General features: G+C 47.8%; 1 protein-coding gene across 1 annotated transcript in view; it reads right to left on the bottom strand.

Moving 5' to 3' along the window:
* The window catches only part of LOC141060494 (uncharacterized), a 561,818-nt gene that overhangs the window by 11,405 nt on the left and 527,874 nt on the right, over positions 1-22,539 (bottom strand). The window contains exon 10 of the mRNA XM_073556756.1: positions 9,354-9,363. Within this exon, the coding sequence (XP_073412857.1) occupies positions 9,354-9,363 (10 nt within the window). The remainder of the gene's footprint in view (positions 1-9,353; positions 9,364-22,539) is intronic.

Here is a 22,539-nt window from a genome sequence, read left to right as displayed (position 1 = left end):
AGGAATTGTATACAGGAACATCTACACAGCATATGGGCTAAGTCCAGGTGGGAGACCACAGAAAAAGTGGTGGAGAATGAAAGGGCTAAAATCCTATGGGACTTCAAGATCCAGATGGATAAGCAGGTGTTGGCTAACCAATCGGACATTGTGATAGTAGACAAGGATCAGAAGACAGCAATGATCCTTGGATGAAACAATGATCATGGATGAAACAAGGAGTATCCAGGAATATATCAGAAAAATGACACTAAAAGATGAGATGCTGAGAGAATGCCTAAGGCAGCAACAACAGATCTGGAAGGAAGAACAGGAACATGAAGTGCCATGGCAAAACAAGCCGCTGTATGGAATGTACCATTAACAGATAATGGAGGTGACTGACATGGAAAAATCCTACCAATGGCTGGAGAAAGGTGGACTCAAGGACAACACAGAGGCACTAATCTTAGCAGCACAAGAGCAAGCACTAAGGCTAGCTTCATACTAGCGTTTTGGGCCACAGCGCACGGCCGCCAAGCCCCGCCCCCTCTACTAGCGCACGGTCAACGCACCCTATGCTAAAGATAGGGTGTTCAGATCACATGCAGCCGTGTGCAATACTAGGCGGAGATGACCGGAGGGGGGCGGGGCTTAGCGGCGGCCGTGCGCTGTGGCCTAAAACGCTAGTGTGAAGCTAGCCTAAGTACCAGATCCATAGAAGCAGGAATCTACCACACAAGACAAGACCCAAGTTGCAGACTATGCAAAGAAACCTCTGAAACAGTCCAACACATAGTGGTAGGATGCAAAATGCAAGCAGGAACAGCATATACCGAACGCCACAACCAAGTAGCAGGAATAGTATATAGGAACATCTGCATAGCATATGGGCTAAGTCCCCCTAAGTCCAGGTGGGAGACCCCAGAGAAAGTGGTGGAGAATGAAAGGGCTAAGATCCTGTGGGACTGCAAGATCCAGACGATTAAGCAGGTGTTGGCTAGCCAACCAGACATTGTGATAGTAGACGAGGATCAGAAGAGAGCAATGATAATAGATGTGGCAGTGCCAAGTCACAGCAACATCAGAAAGAAGGAATATGAGAAGCTGGAGAAATACTAGGGCCTCAAAGGAGAATTGGAGATGTGGAAGGTGAAGGCAGCAGTGATTCCAGTGGTGGTAGGAGCACATGGAACAGTGACCCCAGATGTAAGAATGGCTACAACAGATCCCAGGAACAACATCTGAGCTCTCTGTCCAGAAAAGCGCAATGCTGGGAACAACTAAGATCCTGCGCAGAGCCTTCAAACTCCCAGGCCTCTATATATATCTGGCAAAAATTAAGAGACCACCACATCAAAACCCTGTCATGGGCAGCCCATTCTCCAGACCTGAACCCCATTGAAAACCTCTGGAATGTAATCAAGATGATGATAGATAGTCACAAGCCATCAAACAACGAAGAACTGCTTACATTTTTGCGCCAGAAGCAGTAGAAAGACTGAAAGACTGGTGGCAAGCATGCCAAGACGCATGAAAGCCTGTTATGAATGAGTCACCGTAGGAGGCAAAAACAGAAATACTAGCTAAGTCAAGAAAACCAGAGAAGTTGGCAGCTATCGGATTGCAGACCCCTGAACCTATCAACAACAACTAGCAGTAGCCGTGGGGGGTTCCTACGGTGCCCTAGACCCCTCGAACACAGCCGGAGAACTACATAGGCCTAAAGACAGAAAGGGAAATCTAAACTGCCCCAGAGCAGACCCCAAAGCAGTAGGCAGCCCCCAACATATAATGACGGTGAAGCAAGATGAAAAAACACTCAGACAGATAGAAAGATAGGCCGAGCAAAAGATGGGGCCCAAGCTAACTACATAGGAAAGGATAGAAAAGCTGCTGTCTGTAATCCGCCAAAACCCTATCAAAACAGGAGCCAACAGCTGATAGGGAAAAAAGCCCTGAAGACGCTAGGCTTCAAAAGACTATATCAGAACTCAGGTATCTTCTGAAGACAGAGCAAAAAGGAATTCAGCACACCCCAGCAGGGAATGGCAGAAATCCAGAAAAACAAAACCAAAACACAAATGCAAAAGGCAGAGCAGAAAACTTAGCTTTTGAGGAGCAGGAATCAGACTGGTCTCCTAGAATCCCTCAGAGAGATCACCAGCAAGGCAGAAGGGCGTCGGCTGCCTTATATCCTGTCAGCAATTCCCGTCACCCAGTCACCATCATCCTGCCCAGATGCTTGGTAATCAGCCTCACTACCTTCCTTCACCAGAAGAGGGAGTTCATCAAACCTCAATGGTGAAGGGGAAAATGAACTCACAACAGTACCTCCCCCTTGAGGAGGGGTCACCGAACCCTCATCCACGACACCAGGGCGATCAGGGTGAGCCCGATGAAAGGCACGCACCAATCTTTTGACATGAATATCAGAAGCAGAGACCCAGGAATTATCCTCCTGACCATAACCCTTCCACTTAACCAAATACTGGAGTCTCCGTCTAGCCAGATGGGAATCCAGTATCTTCTCTACCTCATATTCCATGCTACCTTCAACCAATACAGGGTCCGGAGGTGCCACCCCAGGAACTACTGGTTCAACAAACCTCTTCAAGAAGGACTTATGAAACACATTATGGATTTTAAATGTGACAGGAAGAGCCAAACGAAAAGAGACCGGATTAATAATCTCCAAAATCTTGTAAGGTCCAATAAATCTAGGCTTAACCTTATGAGACGCCACTTTCATAGCGATATTTTTTGATGATAACCAAACCATAACACCAACCTTAAACTGGGGACCAATGGTCCTATGTCGGTTGGAAAACCGCTGGGCCTTTTCCTGGGAGAGAGATAACTTATCCACCACTTGGTCCCAGATCTGGTGCATTCTCTCCACCACAGTGTCAACACCTGGGCAGGCAGAAGGCTCCACCTGCCATGAAGAAAATCGAGGATGAAACCCAAAGTTACAAAAAAAAGGTGACATCAAAGTGGCAGAACTAGCTCTATTATTTAAAGCAAATTCGGCCAAGGGCAAAAATGAAACCCAATCATCCTGATCAGCAGAAATAAAACATCTCAAATACGACTCCAAGGTCTGGCTTGTTCTCTCCGTCTGCCCATTGGTCTGAGGGTGAAAAGCAGAGAAGGACAACTGAATTCCCAGCTTGGAACAGAAAGTCCTCCAAAATCTAGACACAAACTGAACTCCTCTGTCAGATACAATGTTCTCAGGAATCCCGTGCAAGCGAACCACCTGTTGCAAAAACAGGGGCACCAACTCAGAGGAAGATGGCAACTTAGGGAGTGGTAAAAGATGAACCATCTTAGAGAACCTATCACAAATCACCCAAATGACAGTCATTCTTTGAGAGACCGGCATATCAGAGATGAAATCCATTGAAATATGGGTCCATGGCCTCCTGGGGACCGGCAAAGGCATCAACAACCCACTAGAGCGAGAACAAGGTTTAGACCGGGAGCAAGTCCCACAGGACTGCACAAAATTCCTGACATCACGAGACAAGGCGGGCCACCAAAAAGACCGACTCACCAGATCTCTAGTACCAAAAATACCTGGATGACCAGCCAATGCAGAGCAATGAACTTCAGACATCACTCTCTTCTTCCACTGGTCAGGAACATACAACTTCCCACTGGGACAACGCTCAGGTTTGTCCTCCTGGAACTCTTCCAGAGCACGTCTCAAATCGGGCGAGATGGCAGAAAGAACTACCCCTTCGCCTAAGATGGTAGCAGGCTTGGTCACCACAGGAGAATCAGCAAAGAAGCTCCTAGAGAGAGCGTCAGCCTTGACATTCTTAGTGCCAGGAAGAAAAGAGACCACAAAATCAAAACGTGTAAAAAACAAGGCCCACCTAGCCTGTCTAGGGTTCAAGCGTTTGGCCGACTCCAGGTAAATCAAATTCTTGTGGTCAGTGAGGACCACGACTTGATGTTTAACTCCCTCCAACCAATGTCTCCACTCCTCAAATGCCCATTTCATGGCTAACAGTTCCCGATTCCCCACATCATAGTTACGTTCAGATGGGGAGAACTTTCGGGAAAAGAAAGCACAGGGATTCATTTTAGATGTTACAGGATCCTTTTGGGACAAAACAGCTCCTGCACCAATCTCAGAAGCGTCCACCTCTACCTGAAACGGGAGTGAGACATCAGGTTGCCGCAAAACCGGGGCAGAAGTGAATCTTTGCTTCAGCTCCTGAAAGGAAGAAACAGTCTCCGGAGACCAATTCAACACAACAGCACCCTTCTTAGTCAGATCAGTCAATGGCTTGGCAATACTAGAAAATTTTGTTATAAATTTCCGATAAAAATTAGCAAAACCCAAAAACTTCTGGAGGGCCTTCAAAGAAGTGGGCTGAACCCAATCATAAATAGCCTGTACCCTGGCCGGGTCCATTTCAATAGTTGACGGAGACAAAATAAATCCCAAAAATGAAATCCTCTGTACCCCAAAAAGGCATTTCGATCCTGTGACATACAGGGAATTCTCCCTCAAGATCAAAATATCATCCAGATAGATAATCAAAAATTTATCCACAAAGTCTCGGAAAATATCGTTCATGAAGCACTGGAAGACAGAAGGGGCATTAGTGAGCCCAAAAGGCATCACCAGGTACTCAAAATGTCCCTCCGGAGTATTAAACGCCGTCTTCCATTCATCCCCATGCTTAATACGGATAAGATTATACGCCCCCCTGAGGTCAAGCTTGGTAAACCAGCAAGCACCTTTAACTCTGGAGAATAGATCCGAAATCAGGGGTAACGGATACTGATATTTAATGATATTTACTGATATTTAGCCGACCCTTGGGAAATTTACACCCCGGGCTCAGTTCAATTGCACAGTCATAACTCCTATGAGGAGGCAAAGACGCAGACTCATTCTCACTAAATACATCATAAAAGTCCGCCAAATAGTCAGGAACATCATGCGACTGAGGTGAGGTGGAAAAAAACGGAGCCTCACTAAAGGCACACCGACAACCCCAACTCACCACAGACACAGATTTCCAATCCAAAACTGGATTATGAATTTGCAACCAGGGAAACCCCAGAACAATGGTATCATGCAAATTATGCAATACCAAAAATCTGCAATTTTCTTGATGGTCTGAGGCGACCCGCATTACCACCTGGGTCCAAAACTGAGGTTTATTTTTCGCCAAAGGAGTAGCATCAATGCCCCTCAAAGGGATAGGCGTCCGCTGAGGTGTCATCGGAAATCCACAACGTTTAGCAAAATCCAAGTCCATTAGGTTCAGGGCTGCTCCCGAATCCACAAAAGCCTTGGCGGAAAATGTGGACAGGGAGCAGATCAGAGTAATTGCCAGAAGAAACTTAGGCTGAACACCACCCACAGAAAACGTGTGTGCAAAACGTTTCTCTCGTTTAGGACAGACAGAAACAATATGCGAGGCATCTCCACAAAAAAAAACACAGCTTATTATGCCTTCTGAACTCCTAAAGTTGCTCCCTGGACAAAACTCTATCACATTGCATAGGTTCAGAAACTTGTTCAACAGGTGGCAACACCTCTCGTGCAGTCCTGCGTTCACGTAAACGCCGATCAACCTGAATGGCTAATGACACAGAATCGTCAAGACCAGAGGGAACAGGAAATCCCACCATAGTATCTTTTACGGCTTCTGACAAACTCTTCCGAAAGAGAGCTGCCAAGGCATTATCATTCCAGGTAGTAAGGACCGCCCACTTTCGGAATTTTTGACAGTACAGTTCTGCAGAATCTCGACCCTGGCTCAATGCCAACAGGGTCTTTTCAGCCTGATCAATAGCATTAGGTTCGTCATACAACAACCCCAAGGCTTGAAAAAATGCATTCACATTAGTCAGAATAGGATCATCTGGTTTCAAAGAAAACGCCCAATCCTGGGGATCGCCACGCAGCAAAGAGATGACAATTTTAACCTGCTGCGGGGAGCTCCCTGACGAGTTAGGCTTCAAGGCAAAAAATAATTTACAATTATTTTTGAAATTTAAAAATTTAGACCGATCCCCAAAAAACACATCAGGAGTAGGGATCTTTGGTTCAGCAGCATGTGAATGAGCAAGGTAGGCGGAAATTCCCCGCACTTCCGCAGCGAGCTGCTCCACACGATCAGACAATTGCTTTATCTCCATTGAGAGAAAAAAAAATTCCCCCTACGGCCTCAGAGATCTAGAGGAAAAAATATACACACTTTTTTTTTTTTACAATTCTTTCCTGCTATTGAGTACCCTAGGATCTGCGGTATGGCTGGTGATTCTGTTATGAATGAGTCACCGTAGGAGGCAAAAACAGAAATACTAGCTAAGTCCAGAAAACCAGAGAAGTTGGCAGCTATCGGATTGCAGACCCCTGAACCTATCAACAACAACTAGCAGTAGCCGTGGGGGGTTCCTACGATGCCCTAGACCCCTCGATCACAGCCGGAGAACTAAATAGCCTAAAGACAGAAAGGGAAATCTAAACTGCCCTAGAGCAGACCCCAAAGCAATAGGCAGCCCCCAACATATAATGACGGTGAAGCAAGATGAAAAAACACTCACACAGAAAGATAGGCCGAGCAAATGATGGGGCCCAAGCTAACTAGATAGGACAGGATAAACCCTATCAAAACAAGAGCCAACAGACTGATAGGGAAAAAAGCCCTGAAGATGCTAAGCTTCAAAAGACTATATCAGCACTCAGGTATCTTCTGAAGACAGAGCAAAAAGGAATTCAGCACACCCCAGCAGGGAATGGCAGAAATCCAGAAAAACAAAACCAAAACACAAATGCAAAAGGCAGAGCAGAAAACTTAGCTTTTGAGGAGCAGGAATCAGACTGGTCTCCTAGAATCCCTCAGGGAAATCACCAGCAAGGCAGAAGGGCGTTGGCTGCCTTATATCCAGTCAGCAATTCCCGTCACCCAGTCATCATCATCCTGCTCAGCTGTTTGGTAATCAGCCTCACTACCTTCCTTCACCAGGAGAGGGAGTTCATCAGACCTCAATGGTGAAGGGGAAAATGAACTCACAACAAAAGCCGTTTTTAAAAATCATGGTTATTCCACAAGATATTGATTTCTGAACTCTTCCTGAGTTAAAACATTAGTATTGTTGTTTCTAAATGATTATGAACTTGTTTTCTTTGCGTTATTCGAGGTCTGAAAGCTCTGGGTTTTTTTTAAATTTTGACCATTTCTCCTTTTCAGAAAAAACAAAACAAAATTTATTGCTTAGAAATTCGGAGACATGTTGTCAGAAGTTTGTAGACTAAAAGAACAATTTACATTTTACTCAAAAATATACCTGTAAAGAGGAAAATCAGATAAACTGAACATTTGAAAGTGGTCGCTTAATTTTTGCCAGAGCTGTGTATATATATTCATGTGTGTTTGTGTAGTGAAGGAATGTGATGCCTAAGCATGCAGCACCCTTCAGCAATGTGTGCAGAATTATTTGGCAGTTTGATTTCCTAAGGCTAATTTCCTAAGGCTGAATTACTTACCGGTAATTGTGTTTTATGGAGTCCACGACAGCATCCACTCGAGAAAGGGGATCCGCCCATAGGGACAGGAAACCTACAGATAAAAAGGGGCGGTCCCCCTCGCCTCCTCAGTTGGATTACAGTAGCATGAGAGGAACCGCAAGAACTCAGACAGTCTCTATAATAATTAATCAATATACATAATTATATACAACCATCACCTGGAGTGACTCACATACACCCATATACTTGATGCTATCACTTCACTATCTTCCTGAAGATTCGGTGACGGAGAACCTATTCTCCTTGATGTAGAGTATGGCGACTGAGGAAGTCTGCTGTGAGATTGTCCACTCCCCTGATGTGAAGGGCTGAAAGGGATAGGAGATCGGTTTCGGCCAGTTCAAGAATTTTCACCGCAGTAGACAGAGTCATTGACAGAGTTCCACCTTGCCGATTTATATATGTGACTGACGCAGTATTGTCCGATAGAATCCTCACATAAACCCCCGCAGCTGTGGGAAAAAGTGATGAATCGCATGACTGATTGCCTTTAACTCCCTTAAGTTTGAGGAGGCATCATCTTCTTCTAAGGACCACTGCCCCTGGGCCAGGTCATCAACCAGATGAGCCCCCCCCATCCATTGGGACTAGCATCAGTAGTAACTATCCTAGAAGGTCTCACTACCCAAGAGACCCCCCTAGAAAGATGATCCCGATCTAACCAACAGGTCAGGGAGTTTGTTACTTTTAACAACAGAGTAATTGAGGTGACCTTGCAGTCGTTCTTCCACACAGAGGATTTTTTGCTGCAGACACCTAGTATGAAAATGGGCTCATTGAACAGCTGGAATACAGGATGTAAGGCACCCCTGGAGGGACATAGCATCTCTCAAGGACCTATGAGGGTTATCAATTGCCGTCCTAACCTTATTCATTATAATTAGCATCTTTTCCCCAGGAGGACTGTAGAGTTAGTGGGACCAGTCTGGACTTGTCCAGGTTAATTATCCATCCCAATGCATGTAAGAATGAAATCGTGTCGGCAAGGCAACCACTACATTGGGAGGCAGACTTCCTTACTTCCAAGTATGGAACAATAAGTGTGTCCCGCAGACGCAAATAAGCAATCACCTCCAAAATTTATTTTGTGATGATACGAGGAGCCATGGAAAGACCAAATGGCATCGCTGTGAATTGGAAATGATGGACATGACCTCCAATGATGACCGCCACTCTGAGGTACTGTTGGAACTCGACACGTATGGCCAGATGGTAGTAGGCATCCTTCAGGTCCATGACAGTCATGAAGCATCTGGGAAATAAAAGTTTAATAGAGATCTTATAGACTCCATCTTGAAGGTGTGAAATCGAAGGAAGGTATTCAATCTCTTCAAATTAGTGATGTTCTATAAGAACAAACTGGCTTGGAGACCAGGAATAAAGGAGAATAAAATCCCCATACCGCCTAGTCCCCCTGGACCTCTACCAGGACACGTTCAGACAATAGACTCAAGACCTCCGACTCAAGCGCCTGCTGCTGTGCAGGGGATTTAAGATAGGTCACTATAAAGGAATCTTGGGGTATCCGATGAAACTCCAGCTTCAAACCAGATGATATTAGGCTCAGGGTCTGGGGATTAGATGAAATCTCTCCCCATTTGTGGCAAAAGAATTTTAATCTGCCACCCACAGGAGGGTCAGGGTTAACGAAATTTGTTTCCGCTCTTGGAAGAGGATCCACTAACAAGGGCACCTTTTTGTTTGGTCTCCTTAGTCTCCCAGCGAACTCGGTCTCTGTAGGACTTCCCTTTACCGAATGGCCGCTTCTTGAAGGCCCTCCAGTAGGACGGAACAAATTGGTTAGGGAAACCCTTCTTTCTCTCTCCAGCCTTAGTGAGGATCTCATCAAGCACTCTGCCAAACAGGTACTCACCCTGGCGTGGAATTGTGCACAACTTAGATTTTGATTGTGCATCACCCTTCCAGCCCCTTGAACCATAAGGCACGGCGAGCAGAATTTGCGAGACCAGCCAATCTAGCCGCCAGGCGTAGGGAGTCCGCAGAAGCATCAGCTAGATATGCCATAGCTCAATGGGATAGAAGACAACAGCTTTTCTCTAGAAACTCTTTTCCTGATTTATTCTTCTAGCTGATCAACACAGACCTACACTGACCTTGCTGTACACGTGCCAGATATAGCTGGTCTAAAGATCCCAGTATAGGATTCCCATGATCTTTTGAGTAATGTCTTCACCTTGTGGTCTAGAGGCTCAGATAGAAGCCCAGAGTCTTCTACGGGTAGGGCGGAATATTTAGAAGTCGAAGCCACTGCAGCGTCCACTTTGGGAACTTAAGACCAGGTTGTCAAATCTTCATCGTCAAAGGGATACTTCATCTTGAAAGATGAAGGGAGGAACGCTCGCTGCCCTTGTTTGTCCCACTCCTTTCTGACCAGATCTTTAACCTCTGCGATGACTGGAAATGATCGTCTCTTTTTATGTGAGAGGCCTGCAAAAATGATCTCATGCATAGTCCTGGTTTCTTTTGCATCTGAAATTCCCATGAGTAATAAGTAAGATATGATTGTAAGGTATGACTTAAGGTTCCCTGATTATTACACTACAGATGAGAACCAGCCTGTCACACAGCTGCGACCCCTCCTCTTTTTACCCACAGCTTACACTCACACCGCAGCTATGTGCCTGCTTGTAACCCTACACCAGATGCTTCCTGTGCAAACAATCTCCGCTCCACAGCTAAGGAATATTAATTAAGCTAAGGGGGAAGAATGTCTTTGTTTGAAGCACCATGCGGCTGGATATAAATATGGGTAATATTAAAGAGACTGGATCGCGAAAACGATACGCGACAGATATAAAAATCACATATCCGCATAGGACACGAAACCAGCGTTCTGGCCCATAATTTTCACGGTTCCAGCACCCACAGAAACCGAGAACTGGATTTCTCCTAAAGGGTGTGACATAATTACTGCATGTTTGGTCTTTAATTATTGATTGCGATAGGCTAAAAAGAATGATACCATGTGTGTGTTTATACGAGGTACCCTCTGCGAGATATAGTCATTATAAGTTTTGTAGTCAGAATTGTAACTCCTAGAGCAGGGGGCGGAACATCCCTAGACCGCCCCTTTCGTGATGTCACAAACCCAAAGCTATAAGGTACTCCCTCCCTAAAATTGGTCATTCTAGCTGGAGGTTTGATGCTGAAAGGACCCCAGATGCAGGGCGACGTGTGGCCCCGCCTCCCCACATGGTTAGCCTACAGACCATCTAAGCAACTGTAAGGGTTGATTTCTATGTTAACCCCATTTATTTTATATTTGTATTGTACATACCTAATGTCTCAACTTTGTAACATCTTTTATCTGTGTAATCACTGCCCCCATTTTGGGGAATAAATTATAAATTTGTTAGTCTGTCTTCATGCTCTAAAAACGAACACGTGCCTTTAAGATAATTGCGACTGAATTGGGTTGGCTTTGAACCCCTCTACTAAGTTTATAATTTAATCAGAGAAACTCTAGAGCTGGTGGCTGCAAAGTGTGATCTGGGCCCTGGGTACTGCTGAGAGTGATGGAAGGGATTTTATAAGCTAATTGGGTGGCTGCGGCCAGAGCATTTTATAATTCCCTCACTGCAGCGTGCCGGGTGGCCAGACCTCATTGAAGCAGCCGGCCGGTGACCAATTATCCCAGGTGTAGTTCCCTGACTGACCTGAGGGTAAAGGGGGCGCCAGAGAGCTGAGCGTACCAAAGTGGAACTGAAAAGTTTCGAAGTATTGTGGGCAGTGGTGGGACAACCAAAATAACCCCCCTGCGATAAACTGTTAGGGAAAGACTAGCTTGCTGTTTTTTTATCACATGGTGCCAGCAGTGGGATAACTAAGATAAGTCCCCCTGTGCCTGTGATAGCCGTGTGTCGGCACTGCGTCGCATCCCTCCGTCCATGACATACCGGTGTCAGCGGTGGGTCTGTGAAACCATGGCATTTCTAACTGATTTTACCAGGTTATCAATGCTTTCTATGGGGAAACAGGATCGTCCTTCCTCATCATATGATGATGAATGAGAACAACAAGCGGACCGGGGGTGTGACCGGAAGTATGCGCCGTGATTGTGAACGGCTGGAGCTATGGCTATTAAAAGAGGTCTGGTCTAACACATAGTACCGCACCTTGAAAAAGAGCAGCGAAACACGCGTCGGTGGTGGGGGGCTTTGGTCCAGCTTATACTGTTCATGGGCAAACACTTGGCGCATATGGTGTATGTCATTTGATTTTGGCCAGTTCCAATTTTGGATGATTGTAACGTATTTATACTGGCATATCAAATTTTACTGTATCCTCATGACTGTATCTACATAGTTTATGGCACTTCAGCACTTTATCTGAATATACAATTAGTGACCTCAGCCATCATTACCTGATCCTCTGTTTATTCATTTGATGTATTGTTATTGATTCTGGCATATATGTTTAATAAAATTATATACTTTTATACATTATGGACTATATACTCCTTTGTGTTTCAATTGGTTTTCAGGCTTTAGTTTGGAGTGTCCTGTAGGGAACCTTATATGACCGAATATGGTTGCGGGTCAAGTTGGTATCCCCTATACTGTTGTGCCTTGGTCGGTCTGTATTTCTATTCTATGGGTAGGGCAGAATGTTTAGAAGTCGAAGCCACTGCAGCGTCCACTTTGGGAACTTTACACCAGGTTGTCAAATCTTCATCGTCAAAGGCATACTTCCTCTTGGAAGCTGAAGGGAGGAACCCTCGCTGCCCTTGTTTGTCCCACTCCTTTCTGACCAGATCTTTTACCTCTGCGATGACTGGAAATGATCGTCTCTTTTTATGTGAGAGGCCTGCAAAAATGATCTCATGCATGGTCCTGGTTTCTTTTGCATCTGAAATTCCCATGGTATTTCTAACTGATTTTACCAGGTAATCAATGCTTTCTATGGGGAAACAGGATCGCCCATCTTCATCAGATGATGATGAATGAGAACAACAAGCGGACCTAACCTGGTCACTATCGGAAGAGGAGCTGGAGACTGGGGTAACATTCCATGCTCTGGTCTTATGCTTTTTAGGTTTGTCTTAGCATTTTAGGGACTGGAGCTCCTCCCTTATCATTGCCCGTATATCATTGGACCTGACAGATGATTCCTCATCTGTCTGGCTGATACAGTTCTGGCACAGTCTCTTAATATAGGTGTCAGGAAGGGGCCGTGAGCACAAGGCACATTCTTTGTGTTTAGATTTTTTTGCTTTCTTAGCCTAAAGCGGGTACAGAGAAAGAGGGAGTAATCATCTTAGTAGGCAGAGATATGTAACACTCACCCAGTGAAGCTTGTCAATGTGATACCGGTTCTGGAGGCAGAGGCACAGCATGATTTGTAGACGGCTAAGATTTCTTGCTCCGTATACTACTAGCGGAGTCGCCCTCTCGGGAGCGTCTACTGCTGCTCTTGGGTTTGCTGTGGATCTGCACTTCCACCACCTGTGGGAGCACATCAGATTCTCCTGCAGAGGACTTCCTGCGGGCACACCAGCAGCAGAAAACTGCTGGATCTTATACATACAGCCTACCCATCCACCTCTCCACGCTGGAATATGCCTCCCCGAACCCCCAGGAAATGAAGCCTGAGCAGTTCTGGGTCAGGAACGCTAAATGACCAGTGCGCGCATGCGCGGGGACCTAAACCTGGAAGTACGGCCCGATGGAGGCACAAGGCGGCCGATGCCCGCACCCGGCCCCCCCGGATGAATGCCGGCTGTTCCCCACCGCACTGCGTTCCACGTGAGCCAGGGCGGCCTCTCCCTGACCCTGGCCTCATGCCATCCACCGCCAGACAAGGGGGGAGTCAGTCAGACAGGGCTCCCCGGATGCTGCTTCTTGTGCCACAGATCCTGCCGTTCCCACAGAGACCGGACAGAGGGCTGCAAATAGACCAGGTAACCTTTATCCTGCAGGTTCCCATGAGGACAGGAAACTAACTGGGGAGGCGAGGGGGACCGCCCCTTTTTATCTGTAGGTTTCCTATCCCTATGGGCGGATCTTCTCTCTCAAGTGGGTACTGTCATGGCAAGAAGAAAAAAAAGATTTAACTGACTCTGAAAAGTCCAAAATTGTTACAAATCTTAAATATGGATGCAGCAATCCTGAAATTGCTCAGATATTGGAGTGCGATCACAGAACCATCAAAAGTTTTGTTAGAAATATTCAGCAGGGTCACAAAAAATGTGTCGAGGAAAAAAAGACACAGATTAACTGCCGAAGAGCTGAGAAGAATCAAACATGAAGGGACCAGGAAGCAATTTTCCTCCAGTGCTATCAAGGTGTAGCTGGTATTCAACTACTACCCTCTGCTGCTCACAAAGCCTTGCCAATATATGTAGCGTTGAGTTCCAACTTGTGATGACATCACTCACCAGTCGGTGAGCTGGAAGTTGTAAACACAGCTGCAGCACTGCCAGGATGGTGGCAGCTGTAGCTGCCTTTCGAAAATAGGAAAATAGGCACACACGCGGTGAACTTTTACAAGTAGCTCATGCAGATGTGGATAGGCTTGAAAAAACGTTGAAACACTAAGATGAGCACGTGAACCAGGCATGGCACGTGTACAAGGTTGCCAAGCTTCAGAGCTGCCACCAGGCCATGGCCATGGTCACACATGACCATGCCTAGTTGTAGGTTCAGAGTTGAGGGCAACAGATCAGTCTGTTCTGCTAGACCTTTCAACAACTCTGCGGCAGTGTGTGGTTTGTCACTTTAGTAGATTAGCTTTGGCAGAGCCTATTTTTTCTTGGCTGAGGCAGTGCTTCCAGCTTCTTAAAGTTTCAGAGAAGAAGGGAGAGGAGGAGAAGGAGGTGCAGGAACTGGTGTAGAAGGTGGGGAGCAATCCTGATTGAACCAGGACCCGCAATCCTCGGTGTCGATAGCACATGTTCCGTCCCAGGGTCCTAGCTTCCACAGTGTCAGTGTTAAGTCAGTGTGCCGTCTGAAATGTAGTGTCCCTGGCCACAAGCACTTGTCCACGTGTCTAAGGTTAAGTGGACCTTCCCAGTCACAACGTTGGTCAGGGCATGGCTAATGTTATGAGATAAATGCTTGAGTAAGGCGGGGGCGGCACACCGGGAGAAATAATGGTGGCGAGAATCCGAGTTCCAAGAGACACCCGCCCACCATGAGGTTGCGCAAAGCTTCAGTGTTATGAATGAGTCACCGTAGGAGGCAAAAGCACTTATGCAAGCTAAGTCCAGAAAACCAGAGAAGTTGGCAACTATCAGATTGCAGACCCCTGAACCTATCAACACAACTAGCAGTAGCCGTGGGGGGTTCCTACGATGCCCTAGACCCCTCGATCACAGCCGGAGAAATACATAGGCCTAAAGAAAGAAAGGGGAAATCTAAACTGCCCCAGAGCAGACCCCAAAGCAATAGGCAGCCCCCAACATATAATGACGGTGAAGCAAGAAGAAAATACTAACACAGACAGAAAGATAGACTGAGCAAAGACGGGGCCCCAAAACTACCTAGATAGGAACGGACAGGAAGGCTGCTGTCTGCAATCTGCAAAAACCCTATCAAAGACATAAGCCAACCAGCTGATATGAAAAAGGCCCTGAAGCAGCTAGGCTTCAAAAACTGAATCAGCACTCAGGTATTTTCAGAAGACAGAGCTAAATGAATTCAGCACACCCCAGCAGGGAATGGCAGAAATCCAGAAAAACAAAGCAAAAACAAAGTCAAAGCACAAAAGCAAAAGGCTGAGCAGCAAACTTAGCTTTGGAGGAGCAGGAATTCAGACTGGTCTCCAAGGATCCCACAGAGAAATCACCCGCAGGGCAGAAGGGCGTCGGCAGCATTATATCCAGTCCGTAACGCCACTCAACCAGTAACAATCATCAGCCTCAGGTGTTTGACAATCAGGCTCACTACCTTTCTTTACCAGAAGAGGGAGTTCCTCGGGCCTCAGTAATGAAGGGGAAAATGAACTCACAACACTTCAGTCTCCAAAAGTCTAAACGTCAACATTTCCAGGGCAACCAGTCTGGAAATGTGGCTGTTTAGTATTGTAGCCGGTGAGTGGGTGGCTGCGTATTTACGCTTGCGTTCCAAGGATTGGGGTAGGGACCACTGAACGCTGCGCTGGAACAAGAACATGGACATGGTTGCTGATGGTGGTAGCAAGTGTGCAACAACCGATGCAGTGTAGGAGGCATCTTTGCCTACGTCATGGAGAGGAAATTGGCGTGCAAGTAGATGTTGCAAATAGCCTTTTTTAGGCTAAATGGACAGTCTTTAAAAAAGCAACAGACTTGGGTACACCTAAACCTTGCATTGGCAACTTCATCCGTGTTGGTGCTTTGGGGAACAGTTGCCTGCCTTGTGTCTCTGGCCACCCCACTGCCTTTTCCTGCCTGTTGTGGTGCTGCGCACGTATTCCCTTGTGCGCTGCTGTCCTTGCACATATAACAGGATCATATTATCAATTCAGAGTGTGCTGAAAGTGAATATACATCTAAAGACCCTCACCTGGGCAGTGTTTTCTATGGACCTCCTCTTTACACCGCTGATTGCTCCTCACATTAGGGGTCTCTTCTTTACACCGCTGATCGCCCCTCACATTAGGGGTCTCCTCTTTACACTGCTGATCGCCCCTCACATTAGGGGTCTCCTCTTTACACTGCTGATCGCCCCTCACATTAGGGGTCTCCTCTTTACACCGCTGATCGCCCCTCTCATTTCTCTCAGGACCATTAATATTGTTCAGATCTTTATCCGGATCCAAAAGCTGCAAAACAAATATTGTAAAAGTCCCCGATGATCGGAGAAGTCCCCGGGAATAATGGTGAGAAGATCCGGACATGTGATGCCTGTGGTCAGCTGTGATCCTGCCGTCTCCACCGCTCTCATTACACAAGTATAAAACATATAATACTGGAGGAGAAAACAAGACTGAACACAAGGACGTCACAGCCGTCTACACATCATAGGAAGATCTCCATCTACCTGATGGTCCCGTGGAGGAGGAGAAGAGGGACATCTCTCTGGGGTTGTCCACTTACTGGAGAGAACTGAGGAGACACAGACAGGACTGACATCATTATTACATACAGAGAATTATAGGCCGTGTGTATTTAGTTCTGTCGATTACCTGGTGATGTGCGGGACCGGTGCTCTTCCATCATCACCTCCTGGTACCGATCCTTGTGTCCTTCTAGATACTCCCACTCCTCCATGGAGAAATAGATGGTGACGTCCTGACACCTTATAGGAACCTGACACACACAATGATACTGTCATCACCCAGAATCCTCCAGTACTGGCCTATATAATGTCCCAGCATTCCCAGCAGCCTCACCTCTCCAGTCAGAAGCTCAATCATCTTGTTGGTGAATTCTAGGATCTTCTGGTCATTGATGTCCTCATGTATCCGGGGGTGAGGTGAAGGCCCTGGGATTGGGCTCCAGGTTCCTCCCCGTCCTTCAGACACATTGGCCTGACAGCGATCACTAGAGGTCTTCACTACTGTGTAATCCTGAGTGTGGAGACATTAATAATATCATTACAGACATCTCCAGAGTCCATCACCTCTCCGGTCATATCCCCTGTTATTCCCATAGATAATGAGGTCATGTGATGAGATCAGAGCCTCTCACCTCTCCGGTCATATCCCCTGTTATTCCCATAGATAATGAGGTCATATGAAGACATCAGAGCCTCTCACCTCTCCGGTCATATCCTCTGTTATTCCCATAGCTAATGAGGTCATGTGATGACATCAGAGCCTCTCACCTCTCCGGTCATATGCTCTGTTATTCCCATAGCTAATGAGGTCATGTGATGACATCAGAGCCTCTCACCTCTCCGGTCATATCTCCTGTTATTCCCATAGATAATGAGATCGTGATGACATCAGAGCCTCTCACCTCTTTGGTCATATCACCTGTTATTCCCATAGATAATGATGTCAAGTGACAGGAAGCCAAAACTGAGGAGGAAAGGCGGACCGCCCCTTTTATCTTTCCTGTAGGGTTTCCTGTTCCAAATGGGGCGGATCCGATACCTCTAGTGGGTGCTGACGTGGCGAAGGGTAAAAAAAAAGAGGTTAGCTCCTACTCCGCCGTATACACCCTCGCACCGATTGCGGTGGAAACCAGTTTGGTGCAAAAGCAGTAGGAGATCAAACAAAAATCAGACAATATCAACCTTAATGCAGGTAACAACATATCTAGAAAAGACACCACCCTAATATCATTCAAAAATGTATATTAATTAAACAAAACAGAAGCCAACTTGGCTAACAGGGTGGGTGCTGTGTCCCCCAATGAGCGTCTCGGAGAAAAGGATTTTACGGTGAGTTTATCACAAAACTCCATGTTTCTCCTTCGCCTCATTGGGGGACACAGGTACTGTGGGACGTCCTAAAGCAGTCCCTGGGTGGGAATTTGACTCACCGATCCAAGCTACATGCACCTCCTGTCTAAAGGTGCGCCACCGCTGCTTGGAGAATCCTTCTACCCAGGCTCGCATCCGCCGAAGCCTGAGTATGGACATTGTAATGTTTAGTAAACGTGTGTAGGCTGGACCAGGTTGCTGACTTGCAAACCTGTTCCGCCGAAGCCTGGTGCCGAAGCGCCCAAGAGGTGCCCACTGCCCGAGTAGAGTGTGCTCTGATCCCTGCTGAAATCGGCACGCCTCTGATGTGGTAGGACTTCTGAATAACCAAACAAATTCATCTGGCTATGGTCGATTTTGAGGCAGCGAGTCCCTTCCTGCAACCTTCAGGGAGCACGAACAGCGTGTCTGACTGACGAAAGGGTACCTCCTGAGTGCTCTCACCAGGTCTAACGTATGCAGGGCCTTTTCCAGTGTACTGGCGCTGGACAAAAAGAGGGCAAGACAATATCCTCATTAATATGAAACGAGCAAACGACTTTTGGCAAAAAAGGAGGAGCTGGTCTAAGAACCACCTTGTCTTTGTAAAAGGTCAGAAACGGGGCTCGGCAAGATAACGCTGCAAGCTCCGAGACCCGCCTGATTGATGTTATAGCTACCAGAAACACCACCTTCCAGGAAAGGTATGACAAAGAGATATCCTGTAGAGGCTCGAACGGAGCTTCCTGCAGAATCCTTAGGACCAGGTTAATGTCTCAGGCGTCCATAGGTGCCTTTTAGGGAGGTACCAAGTGGGAGACCCCATGGATGAAAATCTTTACCTGCAAGTTGGTAGCAATCTTGCGCTGAAAAAGGACGGATAAAGCAGATATCTTTCTCCTGAGAGAACTGGGGGGCCAAGCCTGAGTCTAGGCCAGGCTGGAGAAAAGCCAAGATATTAGGGGATGGAGAATCTCAGTGGCGAACAACCGTTGCCCCAACACCATGCAAAGAACACCTTCCAGGTGTGATGGTAAATTCGTGCTGAGGCAGGCTTCCGGGCGCTAACCATCGGTAGTAACCACTTTGCGCCCAAACCCCGCCTGCGTCAGAATCCAAGATTCAACGGCCAAGCCGTCAAACACAGGGCCCCTGAGTTCGGGTGGCAGATGGGCCCTTGAGAAAGTAGATCTGGGCGCTCTGGCAGTCAACATGGCACGTCGACGAGCAGCTGCACTAGATCTGCGTACCACGACCGACGAGGCCAGTCTGGGGCCAGCAAAATCACTGGCACCCCTTCTGCCTTGATCTTCTTGATGACCCTCGGAAGTAGTGGCAGCGGGGGGAATAGGTATGGGAGGCGAAACGGATTCCAATACAGAACCAGCGCATCCACGGCGATTGCCTGTGGGTTCCGGGACCGAACGACAAATACGGACACCTTGGCATTTACCCTAGAGGCCATCAGATCCACATCCGGTGTTCCCCACCGATGGCAAATCTGCTGAAAGACCTATGGGTGTAGAGACCATTTCCCAGACGCAAGCCCCTGCCGGCTGAGGAAGTCTGCTGCCCAGTTCTCTACCCCCGGGATGTGGACCGCCGATATCAGCGAGCGGTTCCTCTCGGCCCAGCGAAGCACGTGCCCTACCGCATGGTTGCCTTGCTTCAGGTGCCCCCTTGGTGATTTATGTAAGCCACCGCCGTGGCTTTGTCTGACTGAACCCGGACAGGGCGGCCTGCTAGAAGGTGATGAAACCGTTGCAGAGTCAGCCGGATCGCCCGTATCGCCAACAAGTTGATTGGGAGACGTGCCTCCTGCGGTGACCACCGTCCTTGGGTCGTGTTGTGGCGAAAAACCGCTCCCCAGTCAAGGAGGCTGGCGTCGGTTATGACCACCAGCCACTGCTCTGGGGAAAAGGGTTTCCTCTGAAGAAGGGAGGAACTGATTGTCCACCACTCTAGTGACTGTCTAACCTGAGAGGACAACCAGCACCGATGATCGAGCGAACGGGTTCTTGTCCCAGGATGACAAGAGTGCGTGCTGCAGGGGGCGAAGATGGAATTGGGCGAACGGGATCGCTTCCATCGCTGCCACCATTTTCCCTAGGATCCTCATGCAGAAACGGATGGTGTGAAGGACTGGTTGGCGCAGTACCCGCGCCCCCTGCCGGAGGGCTAGGGCCTTGTCTCGAGGGAGAATTACCAACCCTCGGCAAGTGTCGAAGGTCATCCCTAAAAAGGAAATTCTCTGAGCTGGCACAAGGGATGACTTCTTTACACTGACCAACCGCCCTAAGCGGGCAAGAGTATCTAGCGTAATGCTGACACTTTCCTCGCATGCCCGCCTTGAAGGGCCCTTGACCAAGAGGTCGTCTAAGTAGGGAAATACGACTATGCCCCAGGAGTGCAGGATGGCCATGGGGACTGCCATGAACTTTGTGAACACTCTGGAGGCAGTGGCTAGCCCGAAGGGCAGCGCTGCAAACTGAAAATGTAGACTGTTGATGACGAAGCGTAGAAACCTTTGATGCGGAGGGAAAATGGGGATATGTAGATAGGCGTCCTGGATATCGATAGAGGCAAAGTAATCTCCCTGCCCCATTGCCGATATGACTGAACGAAGAGACTCCATCCGGAAATGTCTGATCCTGATAAATTTGTTCAGGAGCTTTAGATCCAAAACGGGCCTGACAGTCCCGTCGTTTTTGGGGACTGCAAACAGATTGGAATAGAAGCCCTGCGTCTTCTCGTTTTCCGGTACTGGAATGATAACTCCATTGTGGCTGAGCAAATCGATGGCTCCTAGTAGAGCCTTTGCCCGGGTATCCACTTTTGGAAGACGGGAAAGAAAAAACTGATTTGGGGGGTACCTGACAAATTCTATCTTGTACCCTGTGGACACCAGCTCTCTCACCTATGTGTCGTGTGCGACATTGAGCCAGGCGTGGTGAAACCGGAGTAGGCGGCCGCCTACCTTGCTGGTGTCGCCTGACAAATGCCCCAAGTCATTTGGCTGAAGATCTTTGGGACCTGGATGCCCTCGACCTGGACTGGTTAGCACGCATCCTCCCCAATGGGTTGGTTCTATATCAGACCTGTCGGTCCCTACTCTGGTTGGGGCACTCTGATGCGGCGGAATTAGCCACTGTCGTCCACCCGGGGTTGCGAAAGGCCCAAAAACGCGCCTGAAACTGGTGACAAAACGGCGGTTTGACCTTTTGTTGAGGAAGAAAACTGCTCTTGCCTCCTGTGGAGTCGGAGATAAGCTGATCTAACTTCTCTCCGAACAGACGGCCGCACTGGTATGGTAGCGCTGTCAAGGACTTTTTTGAGGCTGAATCGGCCCGCCATGTCCTTAACCATTGCGCTCTCCTAATGGAGATTGCATTTGCGGCCGCAAGTGCCGCGCAGTTGGCCGCATCTAAAGATGCATTAATCAAGTAGTCCCCCGCCATGGCTATCTGATTTGTGATTTCTGATACTTCCGTTGGTAGGTCTATGTCCTGCAAGGCTCTATCAAAGTTTCTGACCAAGAAATCATGGCCCTGGCTACCCACGTTGCTGCAAACGAGGGAGAGAGTGCTGATCCTGATGCCTCAAACACTGAGCGAGCCAAGTTCTCTATTAGACGATCAGTGGGATCCTTAATAGAAGAACCACTAGGCACGGATAGTAGAGTTTTTGTAGCCAAGCGCGACACAGGTGAATCCACCGTTGGGGATTCCGTCCACTTTTTACGGAGATCCGGGGCAAAAGGATACTTCGCCTCGAGTGCTTTCTGGCCCGAGAACCGCTTGTCCGGCCGTTCTCTGTGTCTTTGCACTATGTCCTTAAATTCAGGGTGAGTGCAAAATACTCTATGGGGACGCTTGACCCGCTTAAATGACATCTTATGGCCCGCAGCCAGAGTGGAATTATCCTCAATCCCCAGAGTCTGTTTGACGGCTTCTATGAGACTGTCAACTGTTTCCTGACCACCTGGCGTATCTAGGTCAAGGGGTTCGTCCGAGTCGTAGTCTGAGCCTTGCTCGCTATTGACTGCTGGTGACGGGGAACGAGAAGCAGGGCTCACGGATGCCGAGGCACCGGATGGACCGGGAGATGCCATGTGGGTTCGTTTCCCTCGCGTCTGCCTGGAGTGAGAGCGGCCTCTGCAGGCCGGAGGCTCCTGTGAGGTAGAGGACCCCTCTAAGGCCTGTTTCACACTTCAGTTTTTCGTGTCAGTTAAAATCCGCAAAAAGGCGGAAAAGCGGATACGTTCATAACTGATGTGAACGGATGCCACTGGATTCGTTTTTTGACGGATCCACTGAATGAAGAATTTTAAAGGAACCGCTGACCGGGAAGGGGAGAGAGAGAGAGAGACAGAGACAGATAGAGACAGAGATTTTTTCCCACCGCTAGAAAGGATTTCAGGGTTAAATTCCCGGCTGACTTCCTTTCTCCGGGCATGCGCACTGTAAAATGCGGATCCTACAGCAAAAAAAAAACGTTGCAGGGTCCGTCCAGGCATGCCGGCGGACGCAAACATTTTGGTGGATCCGCAAAAAAACGGATCCAACGGATGGCCATCCGTCAAGATCCGCCGGTAATGCAACTCAATCGGGAAAAAAACGGATCCGCCAAAAAAAATGGCGGATCCGT

Source organism: Dendrobates tinctorius, unplaced genomic scaffold (assembly GCF_039654945.1).
Source record: "Dendrobates tinctorius isolate UK_male_01 unplaced genomic scaffold, ASM3965494v1 ptg000237l, whole genome shotgun sequence".
In the NCBI taxonomy this organism is placed as follows: Eukaryota; Metazoa; Chordata; class Amphibia; order Anura; family Dendrobatidae; genus Dendrobates; species Dendrobates tinctorius.
The sequence above is the reverse complement of the archived record's forward strand: the minus strand, read 5'-3'. Positions and strand labels throughout refer to the sequence as shown.